This window comes from Sinohyriopsis cumingii, chromosome 15, assembly GCF_028554795.1.
Source record: "Sinohyriopsis cumingii isolate HCF-2022 chromosome 15, ASM2855479v2, whole genome shotgun sequence".
NCBI lineage: Eukaryota > Metazoa > Mollusca > Bivalvia > Unionida > Unionidae > Sinohyriopsis > Sinohyriopsis cumingii.
The window spans coordinates 88,362,385-88,384,894 of record NC_142975.1 but is presented as its reverse complement, the minus strand read 5'-3'; the positions used below and the strand labels follow the sequence as shown (position 1 = coordinate 88,384,894).

At 35.8% G+C, this 22,510-nt stretch overlaps 1 protein-coding gene across 1 annotated transcript in view; it reads left to right on the top strand.

Annotated features, from left to right (window-relative positions):
• Positions 1-22,510, top strand: part of LOC149782265 (uncharacterized) — a 231,580-nt gene that overhangs the window by 169,499 nt on the left and 39,571 nt on the right. The window contains exons 20-21 of the mRNA XM_089935106.1: positions 18,099-18,269; positions 19,045-19,218. Of these exons, the coding sequence (XP_089791232.1) occupies positions 18,099-18,269; positions 19,045-19,218 (345 nt within the window). The remainder of the gene's footprint in view (positions 1-18,098; positions 18,270-19,044; positions 19,219-22,510) is intronic.

Genomic DNA, 22,510 nt, shown 5'->3' with positions numbered 1-22,510 from the left:
CCTTTGATTGGTTTCATAAAACAAATTGTAATTGAAGTCACCCACTAAACAGACTTCTTTGCTTTCTATATACAGAGTTTCAAGCTTATTTTGAAATATAGTATACCAATCATTTCCAATGTTTGGTGGTCTATATGCACAGCCTAATACAAATGTTTTTTGGACATTTGTCTCATTTCAAGCCAGATTATTTCCATACCAATTCCTCAAGATCATATCGATGTTTGACCGGAATGCCATCCTCAAAGTAAACAAGAAATCCACCGCCCCTTTTGGAAAAGTCAGTCTTTTCTTTGAAAACTGTAGTCAGGAATTTTAAGTTCATCATCGTAAAAAAGTTTTGTTAGAAGGTTTCACTGAAAGCAAAAATATCAACTACTGAATTATTTCCTGAAAGAAGTAATTTGATTTCATCTAGTTTTGGAAAAAGATAATGGATGTTCAGATGGCAAATTCTGAGACCTTCTTGCTTAAGTCACTGATTTTGAAAAAATTCTAAGTCTTGATGGTTTTGAGATGAATGATATAGAGTATCTGAATTAATATTTTCACTATTAATATATGAACCATGATATTCCTCCAAATTTTCTTTTATACATTGTCCTAAATCATGACTATCAACTGTTCCTTCAGAAGATGTTTCAATGACTCTTGAAACATTAACACATTCAACAGTTATGTCAATAGCAGTTAACACATTATGGTCACTTTAATTGATGGGGGCACCAAATGGAATTGCACTCGAGGTAAATCCATGGTCATCATCACTCAGTGGGGTATATGTATGTAGTTTGTTTTCTGTCATTACAGGGAGAATTACACTTAGTAGATCTTATATGAGGTTTTGAAGTTTCTGGAAAAATGTGTTTGGTTGTTAAGCTTTTGGCCCCATCTTCATTGCCATTTTCCTAATACTACACATTTGAGTGGAACATTTCACAGTGTTTTGCTTTATGTCTGTACTGTAGACAGTCATGACTCTATTTATCTTGTGTGTCTGCATGATTGTACATTATGCCCTCGTTCAAAGCAGTAGAAACATCTCCTTGTTTTCTGATGATGGTCAGAACAGTTTGCATGGTCCCAATTATGTTTGTGATCTATGTTTCTATGGGACTGCTCCAGTGGCCTAGTGGTTGGAGCATCTGCCTCAGATGTGGTAGGTCGTGGGTTCGAACCCCAGCTGTGTCATACCAGAGACTTATAAAAATGGTACTAAGAGCTGCCTCACTTGGTGCTCAGCATTAAGAGGTTAGTGTTAGGACTGGTCAGCCTGGTGTCAGGATAATGTGACTGGGTGGGACATCATGCTACATCATGGTGGGTGGGTGGGACATCACGCTACATGTCTGCTGCATAATGTCCAGTGCTAGACATCACAATAAACTGCCACACTGCAGACATTGTAGTGATATGACTAAAAAATCGTTAAAGCTACATTAAAATTCCAAATCACACACACATTTCTGTGCCTTTTAGAGGTGTCATAGCTGTTATTTAGTATTGGGAAAATCTCATTTACTGCACTGAGAAAGTGGGATAAACCCTTTGTATTTAGAAGAATTTTGTCTTTCACCATTAAGTGTTCAAGAAATAATCTCAACTTCGTCACAAATCCATCCATGTTCAATATCTATCATTTTGTGATTCCACTCCTGACATAGATGTTCAATTAGAGCATTCAACTCACAAATATCTATCAGTTCTTAGGCATGCACTGAATAAAAAGACTGAGCAGTTATAATTTTCCAGGTACATGTTTAGGATGCTACCAAAATTGGTTTCAATCTGGTCAATATAAACACTGTTACTTATATCATTGCCACAAACACTGATTATAATGGTGTCATATTGAGAAAGGTAATTTTTGTCATAGCATCAAATAAATGAGCAGTTTTTGCCCGAGGTAAACACTTAACTTGAACCCAAGGTTTCAGACCCTTTCATTTACATATGTAATAATGGAGTCTTCAATTATGAGAGTGTTTTTTTTCAGGAATTATCATGTTCTTTAATATTTTCTTCTCTGTATTTGGTAGAATCTAGTGTATTACAAAATCTAAAGCTGTTATGTCTTAGATATGAAGTCCCTTTATTGCTATTTGTGACATTGTGTGATAGATGATTTTAGGGTTAAATGTTTCCTAAATGTTACTGTGGTTGATAAAGCAGAAACATTACAAGATATCCAGGACATGTAGAGATTGTTTGCAAAGTTCACAGTGAGAAAATGGTATTCATTCAGGCCCATCATTGTTGATAGTCATGATCGGTTAGTCAAGACATGCTGATTTTGTTCATTTAGCCTCCATTGATTAAGTTTTTTACTAATGTTTTAGTGTCTGGAATATTGTGATACTCTTCATCGATCCATCCATCTGTAACTCTTATCTCCTTTATTAATTCATCCTTCTGTAACTCGAATCTCCTTTACCAGTCCATCTATGAGTAACTCTTTATGTCCTCCTAAACCAATGAATGGAAATTCACCAAATATGGTCCTTCATGAATCCATCCATCTGTAACTCTTATGTCCTTCTCAACCATTGAGTGGAAATTTGCCAGATATGTACTTCATCAAACCAGTGAGTGGAAATTTGCCTGATATGTACTTCATCAAACCAGTGAGTGGAAATTCTCCAGATATGTACTTTATCAAACCAGTGAGTGGAAATTCTCCAGATATGGACTTCATCAAACCAGTGAGTGGAAATTCTCCAGATATGTACTTCATCAAACCAGTGAGTGGAAATTTGCCAGATATGGTACTTCATCAAACCAGTGAGTGGAAATTTGCCAGATATGGTACTTCATCAAACCAGTGAGTGGAAATTTGCCTGATATGCACTTCATCAAACCAGTGAGTGGAAATTTGCCAGATATGGTACTTCATCAAACCAGTGAGTGGAAGTTCACCAAATATGGTACTTCATCAAACCAGTGAGTGGAAATTTGCCAGATATGGTACTTCATCAAACCAGTGAGTGGAAATTTGCCAGATATGGTACTTCATCAAACCAGTGAGTGGAAATTCACCAAATATGGTCCTTCATGAATCCATCCATCTGTAACTCTTATGTCCTTCTCAACCACTGAGTGAAAATTTGCCAGATATGTACTTCATCAAACCAGTGAGTGGAAATTTGCCAGATCAGTGAGTGGAAATTTGCCTGATATGTACTTCATCAAATCACTGAGTGGAAATTTGCCAGATATGTACTTCATCAAACCACTGAGTGGAAATTTGCCTGATATGTACTTCATCAAACCATTTAGTAGAAATTTGCCAGATATGTACTTCATCAAACCACTGAGTGGAAATTTGCCAGATATGGTACTTCATCAAACCAGTGAGTGGAAATTTGCCTGATATGTATTTCATCAAACCAGTGAGTGGAAATTCACCAGATATGTACTTCATCCAACCAGTGAGTGGAAATTCACCAGATATGGTACTTCATCAAACCAGTGAGTGGAAATTCACCAGATATGGTACTTCATCAAACCAGTGAGTGGAAATTCACCAGATATGTACTTCGTCAAACTAGTGAGTGGAAATTCTCCAGATATGGTACTTCATCAAACCAATTAGTGGAAATTCACCAGATATGTACTCACCCAACCAGTGAATGGAAATTTGCCAGCTATGGTACTTCATCAATCCATCAGTAACTCTTACATCCTCATAAACCAGTGAGTGGAAATTCACCAGATATGTACTTCATCAAACCAGTGAGTGGAAATTCACCTGATATGGTACTTCATCAAACCAGTTAGTGGAAATTCACCAGATATGGTACTTCATCAAACCAGTGAGTGGAAATTTGCCAGATATGGTACTTCATCAAACCAGTGAATGGAAATTTGCCAGATATGGTACTTCATCAAACCAGTGAGTGGAAATTTGCCAGATATGTACTTCATCAAACCATTAAGTGGAAATTTGCCAGATATGTACTTCATCAAACCAGTGAGTAGAAATTTGCCAGATATGGTACTTCATCAAACCATTGAGTGGAAATTCGCCAGATATGGTACTTCATCAAACCAGTGGGTGGAAATTCTCCAGATATGTACTTCATCAAACTAGTGAATGGAAATTCACCAGATATGGTACGTACATTGCTCAGAAGTATCTGGAAGAGGAGTTAAAATGTTTGGCCCCTTTCTTTGGGGTTACTTGGATTAAGTCCCAGGTAAAATGTGCCAAAAGTTGAATTACCAAGATACAACCCCAGTTTGACTTGGAACTTGGCTCTTTAGTTGCAGTTCCATTTTTGATTGATAGCTTTAAAGAACTTAATGGAGTCAAACCAAATTTGTGTGAGGTTTTACATTAGCAAGACCTAGGTCCATACCTACCAACCTTCCAGACAGTATTGGAAGGATTTTGAGAATTACAGTTTTGTGTGGTCCCAACAGGGGTCAGTGTGCTTTACCTAAATGAACAACATTTTATGATTGAGATTAAGTTGCCTGCTCATAAGAGCTTGTAGAAAATGACAGGAAACAACTATGTTAATAAAATAAAATATCTTTCCTTTGAAGTATTTAGCATATTTGACATTGTCATATGTTATATAAAAAAAGAACCACAGTTCCACAGTGTTTCTAACTTTATCATTCTGGCTACGTAAATAATCACATTTAACATTTTTATATGGAGTAAAATCCAACTTCAAAGAAACATTGCTGCAGATTATGAACATGCAAGGCAGCGATGTGTAATAACTTTGGCTTCTTCAACCCATATCTGATCTACCTAACGTCAGATAAATTGTCTTGTTCCATTAAATGTACTTTACCTATTCAAATTGGCCTGATTGGCTCTCCCACAGCAATGTTCAGATGACTGGGAAATGTAGTTTTTTGAGGGGTTAAACTAATTTTAATTATGCAATACTTACTTGTCGCTATTGCTTAGCTAATCTATTTTCATGCCAAAAATATACCATCCGTATGATGTGAATACATCCTCCCAGAGTGGAGAAAAAGTCATTATGACCCTTTGACCTTTTGCACACCACTCTGTCACATAGCCATGTGCAGAAGTTAGATGTACCTATATGTCATTTTTTCACAGATGACAATTAGGCAAAATATCAAAGCAGGGTGGGAGGAGGGTATTCGGCAATAGGAACAGGTAAGTATTGCATAATGAAAATTTACCCCCCCCCCAAAAAAAAGCTACATTTTAATAGCAGCAGTTACTTATCCTGTCGCTATCTCTAAGCTGAATTTGTCAGTAAGGTGGGTAGGCTGATGTCAAACTGATCCAAAACAGAGAAATTAAATGTACTCGCCACAGAGGGAAAGGTAAACTTCTGTGGAATGTTCATGTCTCTCTGAGTAATATGTTGTACAATAACAATGGGACACAGAGAAAAAAAAACTGCACTCTGTTGTGTTAATGAGCGAAGGTAAAAGGAAAAGGAGGAAAAGGTGGTATGGGAGTGCCAAAAAGCTGTTTTCATAATATCCTCCAGAGAGGAATGATTAAAAATGGCCCATGAGGTAGCAATGGCTCGAACCTTGTGGGCTTTAAGTTCCATAAAGGTGAGGTCTCGATCAGTGAGAGATTCATAGGCTCATTGTCATGACAATCCACCAGGAGATAGTGGCAGCTGAAATGTCTACAGAGCCCATAATAGGGAGATAGAGACGTTTCCTACCTTTTCCTTTTGCTTTGGAGACATTAAGATAGAAGTGAAGAGTATGCACAGGGCACAAAACTTATATCTTGATCATCCCCTGTGCATATTTTACTGAGACTGGGAATCTCTATGGGTAAGGGGATAAGACAGCCAGAGTCAACAGACAATGTATGAATTTCACTTCTTTGTCTCACCAAGGCAAAGGTGAGAAGAAACAGTTTTGAGTGTGAGATCCAAAAACGAGCTTCACTTAATGGTTCATAAGGTGCTTTGGTTAATGACCAAAGAACACAGGCAGCTTGATAGCCTCTATAGTGGATATTGAACATCTTTTGGTCTCAAAGAGGAACAAAAGGAAATCAGCAATGGAAGTTAAAGAAGGGTTGATATGATCAACGTGTTTCCTATGTTATGTATATGTAATTTAATTATTGTTGTTAGTTTTAATTTTTTTTATTCAATTGCATGCTATTGTAATGTAACTTTGTTTACTGGATTTGACATTGTCCAGAAATTCGGTTGAGTTCTGTTTGACCTGACTTTTTATTTTACTGACAAACAACCAGTAATAGAAACACTGTATCTAGTTGCTGACTTTGATTCAGAACCATTAAGGGTTCTGGTAAACAACTTTTATTTTAAATTTTTGTATTCATTCAGTTAAGGCCATACTGGGAGTATGTATGTTAGGCATGTAAAAAGCTTTTATTTTGTTCTGGAACTATAAAAAGAAGCTGGACAAACTCATTTTGAATTTGCAAGAGAAAAAGAGCAGTTGTTTGATAGATGGTGCTTAGCCAAGAAAGTTGATCAAGATTACAAAAGTCTCTGACAGCTTGTATTACTTGAATAGTTCAAGAACTATGTCGATAGTGACATTAAGACTTATCTTGATGAGCATAATGTCGAAACCTTGGAAAATTCTGATTGTGCTGCTGACAAATACTCCTTAGCTCAAAAAAGTCTTCCGGTCAACAGTCTTCTGGTAAAAAGGTATTTCAGCCTAATATGAGCCCTTCTAAATTTCAATCTGGCACAACTTTGAGAAATCAAGCTTCTGATAAGCTTGATAAAAAATCCTTGCCTCTTCCTATGTGTACCTATTGCAAGAAAAAAGGACATGTTATTTCTGTTTTCTACAAATTGAAAAATAAGCATCAGAATCAAGACAGACCTATTCCAAATGCCATTATTTCTAAGAGGTCAAGGTCATTGACATGGTCATGTATTGAAAGCAATATATTTGTTGGGTCTAACAAACCCCAGTCTGATTTTATTATGGAGAATTATGAACCATTCATGTCAAAGGGTTCTATATCACTCTTCGGTGATTCGGCCAATCCCATCCCTGTTAAACTTTTAAGGGACACAGGAGCGTTTCAGAGTCTTTTATTATCAGGTACTTTACCTTTTTCTGAGACATCTTCTTCTAATGAGAGTGTGTGTGTGTGATTTGGATTTTTAATGTAGCTTTAACAATTATTCAGTCATATCGCTACAATGTCTGCAATGTAGCAGTGTATAGTGATGCCTAGCACTGGGGCATCATGCCGCAGACATGTAGCATGATGTCCCACCCAGTCACATTATCCTGACACCAGGCCGACCAGTCCTAACACTAACCTCTTAATGCTGAGCACCAAGCAAGACAGCTGTTAATACTATTTTTGTAAGTCTTTGTTATGACTCGGCTGTGGATCACTTATTTGTAAGGATAGAGCAATGAAAATTCTGGTAATAGCTATAACTCATCCTAGGACAGGAGTGATAAAAGAAAGTTTTTTGATAAAAAAAATTTAAAAAGTGAAAAACAAAGATAAAAATGTTGGGATGAACAAGTTTAAAAGAAAGTTTGAACATGAAAATACCAAAAAAAAAGTAGAAAAAATTGAGATGCCGCTACAAGTTTCAAACTTGTGGCCTCTTGTTTGGCAGCCATGACACAGAAAGGAAATGTGGATGTTTGTATATAAGATTATTGGACAGGTTTGTTGTACTTTTAGAGTAAAATGAACAAGTTATGTTCGTTGTCACTAGCACAAGACCAAACATCCATCTTTTGTTTTTAATAATAATAATAATAATGTCTTTATTTAAAGAGGGTAACTCGATTAGTTAAGTACAACTAATCTCTCTTGAGGCCCTCTACACACAAAAAATCATGCAGGCTTTCTCTCTCTTTCTCTCTCTCTCTCTCTCTCTCTCATGAAAATAACTGTTTACAAGTGCTGGTAAGAACATCTACTAAAATACATTATGAAAGTCGGAGGATTTAGGCGCATATATAAATTTTTGTTTCATCTCTCCACTATGTTTTGAAAAGACTTTCAGCAAGATCTTCATGATTACATATAGCATTTAATAATCACTTCTGCTTAGATATACCTTTTGGCTATTCTGTAAACAATGTGAGATGCATCAAAGTTAACGTCAGTATTATACTTTTTCATAAAACATTATTAGGTACAATGGTAGAGATATGTTCATGCACCGAGTTTATATATATAAATATATTAGACATTTATCAAAATGCTAATATAAAAGATGCAAAACAAGCCAGTGATAGATTTGAAGAGTAAAATTGAGATAAATCCAAAAAAAATTGAACTTTTATTTGTTCATTAATATGTAGGTTTGAAATACTTCATGTACATACTTTTAAAGGATTTAACTGTATCAGCAGATCTAATGTGAGCAGGAAGTGAGTTCCATATTTTAGCCCCTGAATACTGTAGACTTCCTTTGAAATGTTCAATGCAAGGTTTTGGTAATTCTAAATTGTTGTTAAAATTCGATCTTATATTATCAGGAGAAGACGTTTTGTTGAATAACTTAGTCAAGTGCTGAGTAGCATATCCTTTGATACATTTAAAAACAGGAACTGCTTTTCAGAAAAACTATTCTTTCATCAGATCTTAACAATTTTAATTGATGAAAATACATCAGTGAGGACAACAAACTTAGTACTTGAATTGTTACACTTTGTATTTCTTTCAGGATCATAGAGTGGTTTTTGACAATTAAAATAGTGGATTGGTTTTGTGCATTTACACTTAGTTTCATTTTATCCTGTGCATATTTCTGATAAAACAATAAACTTGTTATAGTTTATTTTGTTAGTGGGCTTGTGAAAAATAATATTCTAACATGGAATACTGTTGACATTCTATTTATTGCCATACCCCTAATGATTATTGTTGAACAGTTTTTGCTTTGGTTGATTCAGTTCTTGTATTTGTGCCTTCAGGACAAAAACAGTATCTTAGCATTTATCAGTATGTAAATCTTGATATTGATAACTTCTTCATTTTCTACACTGTGTTCAGTCCTCTACATCTGATTCCTCTGCCTGCTCTTGGGCAGATGGAGGTATAATGAATTTAGTCATTGTTTGACTTTGTATCAATCCATGCATGTGTAGGTGTGGAAAACTGAGTATTGCTTGCTTGCCACATCCTTGGGTAGAAGTTATGGGTCTAGTACACGAATGGGCAACTTCATCCACAGTGTGGGCCAGATATGTGATTTTTAAAGCCACACCCTATGATGTAAATCAATGGATCCCATCAGCCATATTTTGCCCACCCTTGGTCTAGTGGGAGATGTCTATGCTGATATAATGCCATCTTTGCTAGCCAATAGGTTCAGATATAATAACCCTGTCTACTGTCGCCACATCCAATGAAATTCACAGACCAAAAGTACAGAAATATCTGCTCAATACACCAAGGTGTAGATAGGGTTATCATATCAAAACCTTGGCTAGCAACAATGATATAATGTTGGTGTAGTTGTTTATCATGTCACGTAATTCAAAGAAGCCATTATAGATCCAAGCTAAATATCCATTTCCTTGTATCAGAATAGTATTGGTTGTTGGAAAGATTGAGCATATGCTACCTGTTTTTCATTTTATAAACATATCCATGTTGTTTGGAGGATTTGTTGAGTTGAAAATTGGTCATCATTAGATTATTGATCAGCATGAAGTGTTACACTGTCTTGATTATCCTTAATATTTACAAAGTCAGGAATCACCTTTATGTGTGGATTGTTCTCAACATTTTGATTGTCATCTGGAATGAATCCAGAAAATGTAGCAAGGCTGGATCAATTAAATATTGCTTGGAATATGGACCATGTTAGATTTTCTGTCATTTTGTTTGTAGAGTTCAGGTAAGAATTAAAAAAAAAAAAACACACTTTCTCTATGACATCTGTTGCAATGATACTGCAACCTGAGAATGTTAGTCCTTTTATAAATCGATGATAGATTAATCCATGATGGCCGAGTTGGAATGTGATTATTACTGATTACAAGTGACCTATCAACAGTACCCCATATATTGTGTCCATCTTGAATCGGCCTGTATGACTGTTATGTACATTGTCTTGGAAAAGCCTTTATATCCATTAATTATATACATGACTATATACATGACAACAGTATATAATTATATACATGACTATATACATGACAACAGTATATAATTTCCAAAAAACTTTATTACATGTACATAAAATATATTATCTAAGAAAATGCATGTGGAAAATTTTGTGCAGTAAAAACTTTTGTTGCATATAAATTTATAAAGGTGTTAAGAATTTACGATAAGGTTTAATCGACGTTGGCATAATTTAAAACCACAATTCAACATAAGCTCTAATGAGCTTTTTACCAACATTACATAAATCAAAAATGAGGCATTACAACATGGATGATTAGCAAGAAAAATTATTGGTTAAAATAAAATAAATGCAGAAGCACCTAAGAGGACTAAAAAACATGCTGATATGCATACTCCATACTTAAAAAAGAAGCTAATATTAGGGTAAATGATTAGTAGACGTGTGCAGTATTACCTGTATACAAATATTCCACAATATTTTTTTCTAGTGGTATGTAACACTACTTTTTCACTGTACCTGTACATTGGTTGTTTCCACCAGTAAGGAATGTTATGACTTTTATGATATTACCCGTGTGTTTTCATTATTAATAAGAAAATGCTTTTAAAAAATGTATTTTGTCACATATGCCATTGTGGTGGCCAAATAGAATGCTGTGATATATATTCTGGCAAAATCCAACTTTTAGAAAATTTTCAAATAAAAAAAAAGCTATTTACTACCACATGTGAATTTGTTAAGTATATGTATTCCTTTGTAAAACTGCAAAAAATCCTATGATTTTCAGGAGTGCACTTGTTTTCTGTCAGAACTTGATGTAATTTCTCAAGTTCACTAAATATTTTCTTGTTTGTTGAGTAAGAGCAATTAATGTTTACTGACCCTTTCTGACAAATATCTTGCCCAGGTGTTGGCATCCCACTCAAAGTTTTCTTGCCTGTTATATCAACAGTATAACCAGAAAATTGTAGGCTTCACTTTCAGTGCTTGCTATTTTTATCAGTAGGCTCTCTAATGACAGCAAGATGTCTTTCACAGTATCAACACTAGTGGAACTTTAGTTTCAGCTTTTGAATTGCAACTTACACAGGACTTAACATACAGATAGCAAATTCATCTACTGTAAGGTACTGACCAATTAATTGATGTGAGGGACTGGCTGTGATTTTCTTTTAGCTGATATATTTTCTTTTCTTTTATCTCAAGATAATGAATATTCTTTTACTAATAATATCATGGATCAATTAATGTTTACTGACCCTTTCTGACAAATATCTTGCCCAGGTGTTGGCATCCCACTCAAAGTTTTCTTGCCTGTTATATCAACAGTATAACCAGAAAATTGTAGGCTTCACTTTCAGTGCTTGCTATTTTTATCAGTAGGCTCTCTAATGACAGCAAGATGTCTTTCACAGTATCAACACTAGTGGAACTTTAGTTTCAGCTTTTGAATTGCAACTTACACAGGACTTAACATACAGATAGCAAATTCATCTACTGTAAGGTACTGACCAATTAACTGATGTGAGGGACTGGCTGTGATTTTCTTTTAGCTGATATATTTTCTTTTCTTTTATCTCAAGATAATGAATATTCTTTTACTAATAATATCATGGATATAACATGGTGTTATTTTGCTTTAAATCAAAGCAAGATATTTTTTTACAGCTATTGACTGACAGAAATGAAACCAAAAAGTGTCATGCCCCTGCTACAGAACATTGAGTTGTTGGTCCCTAATATATTGTGGTATACCATGGTACATATCATGGTATGTTGAATGTCTTTTTACCAACAACTAGTGCTTGAAACTTTTCAGGGATGGTTTGCATTTTGTTAGCAGTGAACCAATGAATCAGTTTTCAACTCTGATTCAAGTGTGTTACTCAGAATGTTAAAATCTGGTGAGGAGAAAGTGTTATTGTCAGCATAGTTACATAAAGAGCCTTATCTAATAAAATAGAAGATATCATTGATAAAAACATTTTCAACTTAATTTTGTTGATGACAATTATTTGATTTGACTAATAAATTATTTAGATTTGTTTGACTAGCGGTAATAAAGATTTTAGATTCATTTCTCTCGTAGATTTCGAAGTCAGCTTATATCAGGAATGCTAAAAATTATTTTGATTTGGACATAGTTAAGTGTTCTTTTGTTTAGTTGAAATTATAGGTTCAGAAATAATAGGTCAGGAAAATTCAGTTTTTTAATGCATTTCAAAAACATTCTCAATTATGTATGGATCAAGGTTAAGTAAGTTCAGAGTTACTAGCAATATATATTACCCTATGTTCTGACATGGATCTCTTTTACCACACTGGACTCCACACATTTTTTTTGTATAAATTCAAATTCAGGTACAGCCATATGATTCCTTTTATTGAAATACCCTTAGGCTGGTATACTGCAATTCATTTTACACTGGAGATGTTAAAGAACAAAATGTAAAGGATATATTCTTTGCCACAAATAATAAGTATGTAGAAATTTCTCCTTGGACCTGCAAAATATGAGGGTGTGATAACATGCCTGGCTTGCATCTCTAATGGAGTGTAAGGAGAATGCAATTGGTAGTAGAAAGTGGGGATCCTTTATAATTGTGAATTTTATGCAATTTATACAAAACTCCTGTAGCCTACACCCCCATCTAATAGACATGTAATCAGGTAGGACATTTGAAGTCTCTTTTTATTATAAGTAATACATACCTGTTACTGAGGTCATGCTACCAGGTGAAGTTGCAACTAAGTCACCTAAAAATGTACACTTATCCTTCTTTTCATCATCATCATCATCATCATCGTCACCATCATCATCATCATAACCCAAGAGGTAATTGGGGCACCACAAATGACTTCACAACCAATTCTCTCCATCTTTTCCCTGTTCTCTACTGCTCTTTGGGAATCTCCTAAACCCCATGCCTGTCTACTCTTTAACTCTGTCTGCCCACCTCTTTTTCTGTCTGCCTCTTCATCTGTACCCTCTCACTGTACCTTGCAAGATTGTTTTTGCCAGTCCAGATGATCTTGAGACATGACTGTAGCACTTCAGTTTGCATTTTTTCACAGTGTTCAAGAGATTTACATAGGGTCTGATGGCTTGTTGGATCATGTTGTGGACTTCTTTATTGATTACATGGTCAGTGTATGAGATGCCCAAGATCTTGCAGTATCATCTTTTTTCAAAGGTTTGATTTCAGCTTTGTAGATCTGATGTGAGATTCCATGCTTCACAAGCATACAGAATAATGGATATGACAATAGAGGAGCACATCAGCTTTATTTTGGAACCAAGAGCAGTGTTGGTGTCCTTCCATATTGGTCTCAACCTTGTTATTTCTGCTGCTGTCTAGGCAATCCAGCAAACAAGTTCTGGTTTGGAGCCCTCATCTGTGATAATTAATCCCAAGCATTTGAAGCTTGTGACTGTTGAAACTTCTTTCCACTGACCTTTATTTCTGCATTGATGCCATTGGTGTTTGTCATCAGTTTGAAGGGGTTTTTTTTGGTCACTAATCTCCATACCATATGCTACAGCATATGCCACAAACAACAGCAATAAGGCATATCAACTGGTGAAAGATCTCACAACCATGAAACAAGGGAAAACTACCACCAGGTTGTGTCCAGGCACTCAACCAAATCAGCCAGTTCTTTTTTTATCTCCTACCAAGCCATCAATATCATCTGTGAAGGGAAGATTGGTGATTGTTCTTCCTCTGATGCTGACTGTGCTCTCGTGGTCTTGTAAGGCATACTTCATGATCATTTCCAGGATAATGTCGAATAGTGAAGGTGACAGTATACATCCCTGTCTGACTCATACTGTTGTTCAGAACCAATCTCCTCTGCTGCCATAAATGAGGACAGCACTGGTGGCTTTGTCACAGAGTTTCTCAACAACCCTTATCAAGTCTGAGCTGATGTTTTGCTTCCTCTGCTTGAGGCTTTAGTCTGTTGAGAATTATCTTCAGCATGACTTTGCTTGGGTGACTGATCAGACTGATGATTTTGTGGTTTTGGCATGGTTGTAGGTTTCATTTCTTGGAGAGCCTGATGACCAAAGAGTCCATGTGATGGGCCATTCTTCAGTCTGCCTTATCTTGTTGCAGATTGTTGTTAGGACTGTGACTATCTTTTCTCCATCTGCTTGAATGAGCTCTGCTTGTTTGTTGTCAATGCCAGCTGACTTTCCTTTCTTTAGTGACCTAACTGCCATCTTTACTTCCTCACAAAGAAGGGGGTTGACATCAATTTCTTCTGCCTTAGGGCAGTTTAGTACTCTTGGATCTCCTTGAGTTTTTTATTCTACAATTCTGAGCAGTATTCTGTCCATTGCCTGAGGATCTCTTGATCTTCTTTGAGGCATTTCCCTGATTTGTCTTGGATGGTGGTAGTTTTCCCTTGTTTCATGGTTGTAAGATCTTTCACCAGTTGATATGCCTTATTGCTGTTGTTTCTTCTCAGACTGTCCTTGATTTCACAGCATTGTCTTTCTGTCGGGACTCCTTTGCCTTTCTCATGCTTTTCCTGATCATGTTGTTTATCTCTCTGTAATTGTTAGCTCCCTCATGATCTCTTTGCTCCTTTTTCATTTCTCTTCTTTTGTCACATATTTCAAGAACATCTATTATGACTCATGGTTTCTTTGTTCAGCAATGTTTGCCAGTGATCTCTGGCTGTGCCAGTCTCAGCTGTATTTAATATGGTTGTTAAGGACTCTAGCTTGATAACTTGGTTGCCCTAGGTTATCAGAGGTGAAAATTTGCCACCGATCATTACTTGGAAGGCTGCTGTGACTTTTGGATCTCTAATTTTTTAAGGTCAAATCTAAGTTTTGGTTGGTAAGGGTTTTTGATCATTTTCAGGTGGAGGCAAAATATTAACATTAATAAATCATGATCACTTCCAATATCAGCTTTGGGAAACTTGTGTTCTGGTGATACTCAGTCCTGTGCTGAATTGTCTTTTCACCAAGATGGTGTAAATCTGGGTGTGATTTTGTCCATCTGGACTGTGCCAGATCCATCTTCTAGATGCTTTGTCTGGGCCAGATGTGTTGGCTAGCACAAGATCATTGTAGGTGGCTAACTACAAGAGCCTGAGTCCTCTTTTATTTGTTTCTGCATTGCAGAAGGGTCCACAGTGCTTTGCCAGTTTGTCATTGAGCCAGCTCCCACCTTTGCATTCCAGTCTCCTTGAACAAACATAATGTCCTTCTTGGGTGAGTTGTCAGTGACATCTTGCATTTGTCAGAAATTCTCCAGTTCATTGTCATCATAGTTAGATGTGGGTGCATAGGCATGTTTAATTATGATGTTGAAGGGAGTCACATTCAGGCAGATGATAATAATCCTGCTTGAGATTGGGCAGCAACCTATAATTCTGTTCCCAATGCCCTTGTGGACAAGAAATCCAACTCCATGATTGTGTTTTTCCCCTCTTCTGCTGAAGTAGAGCTTATGTCCTTCATCTGTTATTTTGCCAAAGTTTTCTAGCACACTTCAGAGAGACCAATAATGTTCCAGTTGTACCTATCAAACTCAGGAGTTCTTTCAACTTTCCCATAACCCTCAGTGTTCTAACAGTCCATATACTAATGATGTTGTTGTCTCTCCCATGGATCTTTCATTAGGAAAGCAAAAACGACTTCCCTGTGATTTTCTAGAGGTACATTGACTGAAGTTTAGAGATGTTCCCTTGGTAGATTTCCCTTGTTTCATGGTTGTGAGATCTTTCAACAATTGATATTCCTTATTGCTTTTGTTAGTTCCATGTTGTGGTGTAGCTCAATTGAAATGTAGGAATCAAGCCAACAAATAGCTGGTGTTGATATCAACTGCTCTGACAAACAAACTCTTACACATTCACAGGCATGTGTTTTGATAGCTTATTAGCAATTAACCCTTTCCCAATTAAGTTGGCTACAAGCTATCAGTGCCCAATTTTTACAAGTTATCCTTTGATGATAAAAACATATTGTTACGAGTTTAGGCTCTTACAAAAAGTAACAAAAAAGAGTGAAGACAACAAGCTTTTTAAAATTTAACAAATAATTTATTTCCCTAGAATATCAAGTGGAAAATGAGAAAAAAGAACTTACTATGGTTCTGCAAATCAAATCCAAAAATAATCCAGGAATTAAAAAATACAAGTCCTAGTAATAAAATGTTCTGAATAAAACTGAGTTCAAATCCCAATGAAATCCAAAATGGAAGATGATGACGTCTGTTATAACTTGCAAAGTGCTGCAGTGTGAATAGTCTCTTGTTGAATCACAGAAAATATTATTTCAGTTTTTGAATTCTGTATAAATTTTGATAAATGTCCTTGTCCAAGAATTAATTTAGAGCACTAGTATTTCCAGGGAAAACAATCACTTGAAATTCAATAATTTTAAGAAAAATAATTAGCCCAAACTGGACACAACATAAAACAACCTGACTTTTTAAGTGTTAAGGCACGACTGACAATTCTTTCTCAATACATCAGTAATAAGTCTAACTAAGACGCAAAACAGATTCCTGGATGGGGGTCAGCCTTCTAGAAATGGAAGTTTGTTCCATGATAAATATCACGTAATCCAGGTATGGCCTTGACTTAACTTACTAATTCTTACTGTGAGAAAGAACAACAAATTTCTTTTTAAAAAAGTTGTTTGCCCAAAACTGCCACTGGTTCTAAATCAAGGTCAGAAACCAGAAACTAGATTCAGTACTTACATTATTAGGTGTTTGCCAATGAAATTTTTTTTAAATCAGTTCAAACAGAACTGAACTTAATTCTATAAAAAAAAACATAATGGAACAAAATAAACAAAATTAAAACATCAAACAGTTAAATTAAATCAAATACACATGACACATACAGACTTGTGTTTTGAAATTCAAACAATAGTACATAAATAGCAGTTTGTGTTTTAAGATAGAATTGGTGATCTGAATATTTTAACTGCTATTTGTTCTTTATTTTCCTCATAAAATCAGTTTGAAACCATAAGTGAACCTGTATGGGAAAATAATGGCAGACATTGCTGTGTCTGGGAAGTACCACTTTATTAGATTGTCTGTTTCATAAACCACTGAGCAGATATATTCAGGAAAGGATAAAATTCATAGAAAGCAAAGTCTAAATATTATGTTATTGCAGATTTCGTTTAAAAATCAGAAACTTATCTTGTGGAATTCACGAGAAGCACTAACTTACAGGGTTAGGTGAAAATTGTTTTCTGACTTAACTCATTTCTGTGAAAATACCACAAAAAAAGCAGCAAAGCAAATACTATTTATCCAATGCCTAACGGTACTACAAGTACGTAGACAAATAATAAAATATTACATTTGCAATACTATCAATAGACTATAGTAATGACGCTATAAAGTGAGTGGTTACATTTTGAAAACCCCTCTTTCTAAATATACATGTACTCATATGTTGTCTATGTTGGTTTGGTTGGAAGATGGTTTAGTTCATTCATATGCTGACTTTAATGCTTGAATATGTTGTCTATGAAAGTTATGGTAATGCTTTATTGACAATAAAGAAATTACAACAAATGGTGTGATCTGAAGACACGTGCATTTGCTCTCGAACTTGGTACAGGTGTTCTTTCAAACAAGTTTAGAAATCTTTTCCTGTGCCATATAGTGAACTTTCAGAAAGTAAAACTATCAAATTATTGATTAATGGTAGTTGATTAATCATTTGTACTAACTTGCAATTACAATACTGTAATCTAGTTACTCAGTTAAAATTCATTATAATGTATAGCTTCTGTTCTCTTTTATAGTCATGGCCAAAATACACTGCATATGAAAATGTTAGTATTTGTGCACATACCAAATGTGTTTATAATATACATACAACTCAGAAAATTTTCAACTTAAAAATAAAGTATTGTTAAAATCCAATGTTAAATGCAAATATGAAAACTGGGAAATAGAGGGCATAATTCAAATAAGAGAACACACACACACACATATATATATATATCATACTTTCAACAACTCATGAAATTGCTTATTATAGATTGGGATGCTGGCTGTTGGCTACGAGTGTCAAAAGGTAAATTTCCAGACACAAAATGATAAGGGTCACCAAGATCTGTTAAAACTGGTACAAAAATGCCCGTCCAGGGGTAATGATTCCCACAACAATGGAAATAAATCTACCGATAATCAAAGACTGATTGCATTCCAGGTGAGACACAGACTGAGAAAGTTAATGTTATCTTGCAGTTTAGGATTTTTTATATGCATAAATATTTTAAATCATAAATATTTTTAGATTCATTAAATTTAGTCTGTATATTTATGATTCCTGTATTTGTGTATTATCAATAAGTAATAACTGTTCCCTGATTGAGATGGATAAAGAATTTTTTTATATCTTTTTTTTTAAACTTTGTCTCACTGTATTTCTGAAAGTTCTATGCTGAGGAAAACTGATTGATTTACTATATCTTTTTTCTTCAGTTCCGCTCCTTTATATTTGTCTTATTTAATGGGTTATTATTTTCATTGCTGCTAAACCATATTTTCAGTCTTATAAGAATGTAATGACAGCTACAGGTAATATTCATCAAGAAGTCTAGTAGAAAATATTACCAGTATTGGCAAACCATTGTTTGAATACATCAAGAAGGCTTCGTCAGAGAATAAGAAACTGTTTGCTTATTGTTTCGAAATGAAGAGGTCTTTTTTTAATTGTCTTTCCCACTTAAAATCTGCGAGCCTTATACCTTTCCATTTTTCTAGCTTTATGATGAAATAATTGCCATATTTTTTTAAGTTGAGCAAATCTTAAGGTATTCATTGTTTAAGTAGATGAAAATATGTTTGAAATGTTTCTTTTTTGTATATTTGCTACAGAAGCAAATAGGGACACTTACCAAATTTCCTTGTTTACTCCCAGTCAATATATAGTTTTATTTCACAATAACAGTTACTGTGATGAATGAATGTTTCCATTTCAGGAAGTGCTAGAATTGGTTCAAAGAAAATTCCTGCGACATGTATCAGTTTACACTGAAGAAATTGACGCTATACTCTACCCTCAACTCATTTGTGTAGATCTGGTGAAAACGGAGGAACCTTCTAATGAAGGAGATCTAACAAAAAATGCAGATGCTGAAGGAACAAATCAAAGAGTAAAGAATGAAGAAATACAGATTGGTCAACAACATGAACATTTTTTTTTTCTTCCACGGAATACATTCCCAGTCAAAATTACATTAGGAATAAACTCCATTACCACCTGAATCCAGCCTTCCTGAAAAGATGAAAATCATCTTTTCTGTCTGCCAGTATATGCATATAGAAAGGGAAGGAACCCTTTCAAATTATCTTCCCCCTGCTATGTGGGCCACCTGTATACCAGCTGTTTACCAGTTTTGCTTGAATGGCAAACAGCATTTAATAGAACCTACAAAAGTCCATGGATATTTTGTGAACTTTTATTGCTGTCCAGATTTACATATTTGCATTTTACACTTTTATTATTGTTACACTTTATGTTAACTTTATTTTCATTGTTTGCGATAGATATATTCATACTTGCCCTGTTCTTTAACAGCAAGTCATGGATATCAGCCATATTTATTTTATATATTTATGGAATTAATTGCTGACACTGCAATTTATTAATTCATAGTTGTTTCTCATTAGCAAGCTGCAACTAATTCATGTAAATTTCTTGCATTTTGGTTTTGTTTTCTCAGTCCAAATACAAGAAATGCAGAAGGTTCAAGGTCACTGAAGACACAAATGACACATCTCTTGCATGTACAAGGTGCACTTCTACAGTTCCTTATTATGTCTGTAGTATATGGTCTACAGTCAAGAGTCTTGAGAAAACAGCTTCATTGCAAGGAAGGAGAATGCGATTCAGCTCTTTGTTTGCAGACGTTCTCAGTATCCATCCAAAACTGATGAGCATCTAGGGGGATATGGTGATTGCTTACACACACACACACCCCGAAGATTCCATGTATAGTGCCAGTGGCTATGATCACTTCAGTTGGCATGGAAATTGCTATGATGGACCCAACCAAATAAATTTTGGAATTTTACATGCACCATTTTATACAATAGTTAATGAGAAAGTTTTTTTCAAGGTTATCATCCTGCCTTTCTGCCTGTGGAATTATTTCCCCCATTCTTGAATGTCCACTGAGCTTAAGTGCCCCCAAGTGCCCTTGGTCAGATTTAGTGGCAGTAAGACCGAGTGCGTGGGGTATCAATCTGATTTTACTGGCCTCTATACTTGATGTCCCATACCAGCTGTCTCAGCTGCCAACCTGTCCATCCAACCATCTGGCTGGCTATCTAGGTATGTCAATTTAAGATTAATATTGCTGGACTTTTCTACTGCCATCTGATCCCCCCACCTCCATGCTGGCTGGGTACAGTTTTTCAACTGGCCAGCCAGCCAGCAGTCCCAATGTGACATATAATTTGTCTTTCACACCATACAAATAACTGATGCCCCTAGTGATCCAGTAAGGATAGACATTTTACAAAAGAAAATAGAGCTTTTGCTCATAAAGGAGGATGTGGAAATAGTTCAGAAACTAGACTCCATAGTCTTTTTACCAGATTCTTTCTGGTCTCAGAAGCCAGTAGGAAACTGAAGACAGTAATAGACCTGAACTAGCTCATTTAGTTTATTGCTGCTTCAGAGTTCAAAATGGAGACAGCAAGGTTGGTGTGGCTATCTGTACAATGCAATGATTATATGTGATCGCCCTTGATCTGACTGATACCTGTTTCTATATTTCTTGAAAGTACTTTTACTAAAGCTACTTTGGTCCCTGTATTAGTTTTGTGCCCTTCCAATTGGCTTGAACATCAGCCATTGGGCCTTCACCAAGACATAAGTCTGCATGATTTTCCATTTCAGCTTATTATCCTGGCATATACCTTGGCAACATTCTGCAGAAACACTTGTTTGGTTTAGATCAGGATATAAATCACCTACTCTTTTTCCTTTGCAGTTTAGGATGGATAGTAAACAGGGACAAGTTGGATCTCATGCTCTCTCAGCACTTAATTCATTTTGTATGGAGTTTCTAACTCAATCAGCCTTGTTTGGCATCCTCCCAGATGGATTGATTGAATCATCTATGTGTCAGAGTTGATATCCACCAAAACTGCTTTTTTTTTCAGCAAGAGAGTTTCTTCATCTCCTCAGCCTCTTCAGTGCAACAGCTCTCCTGTCACAATGGCACACAATCTTGGGTTCATTAGATAATCAGATTATGATATAATTCAAACTTGCCATTTCCTGCTTCAGTGGCAAAACAGGGGAGTGGTTAGAAGCAGTAAATACCCCTGACCCTCCCCACATGTCCCTACTAGAAAATGTTTATGGACACAAGTTTATCGGCGGGGGTGGGGGGCGGCACTTGCAGCCCCTTTTTACAACAGGCAGAAGGGAGTGGATGGAATTTGAGAATGTACTTTATATTAAAAACCTGGAAAAGATGGCCACTTTTTTGATGCTTGGAAAGAACAGATACATGAAAAGATAACCCTGATTATGTCAGATAATCTCAGTAGTGATGAATCACCTCCTGAAGCAGGACAAGACAAAATCACTCCTTGCATTGTATAATGATATAGGAGTTCCTTTGCAGGTGCAACCATTACTTTATCACTGTAGAAGTTTGACACATTCTGGGCAGAGAGAATATCCAAGCTAATTTATTATCAAGGAGAGACCAGCAGCTTAATATGGAGTATTCTCTCAATCCATCTGTGTTTGATCAGGTTTACACTTTGTGATATCACATGATGATAGATCATTTTGCTACAAGATGGAACCACAAACAGCTCACCTTCATCTTTCCATTCCCAGGCCCTGTAGTCTAGATCATCTCTGGTCTGTCATTCAGCTGTGAGGACATCTGGACCTGTGCTTATCCCTTCCCCCATGGTGCTGATCACAAAGATTGCTCTGAAATTGAGGGGACAGAATGGCAAGCTAGTTTTGAGTGCACCTCTGATCCCATGTTCATAAATCAGTGTAGGTCACTGGTAATCTATCCATGTTTGTGCAGGCTTCTCCTTTATGCCTGGCTCATGTGAGTGGAAACTTCTCTGAAAAAAGAGTTAAGCACATCGATGGTGGAAAGGATCCCAGCAGCTAGAAAGCATTATACTTTTTGAAAAGTGTACCAGGGGAAGTTGTGTGTTATCACCACTTGGTGCACAGGCAATGATATCATTCTTTTCCAAGCTTTGATTCCTCATTTAGCTAATAGCTTACTTCTTCCTCTTTAGAGAATGTTAGGTCCTATCACAATTAAAGAGTCTCACTCCATGATTTCAAAAATGTTCGGATAACATGGAAGAAACAATATTGGTCAAAACAAGGCTCTTTCAGACCTTTTGTCCAGTTTTGACCTTTCCAAGTTGTAATGATGATGCAACCTGGTTTCA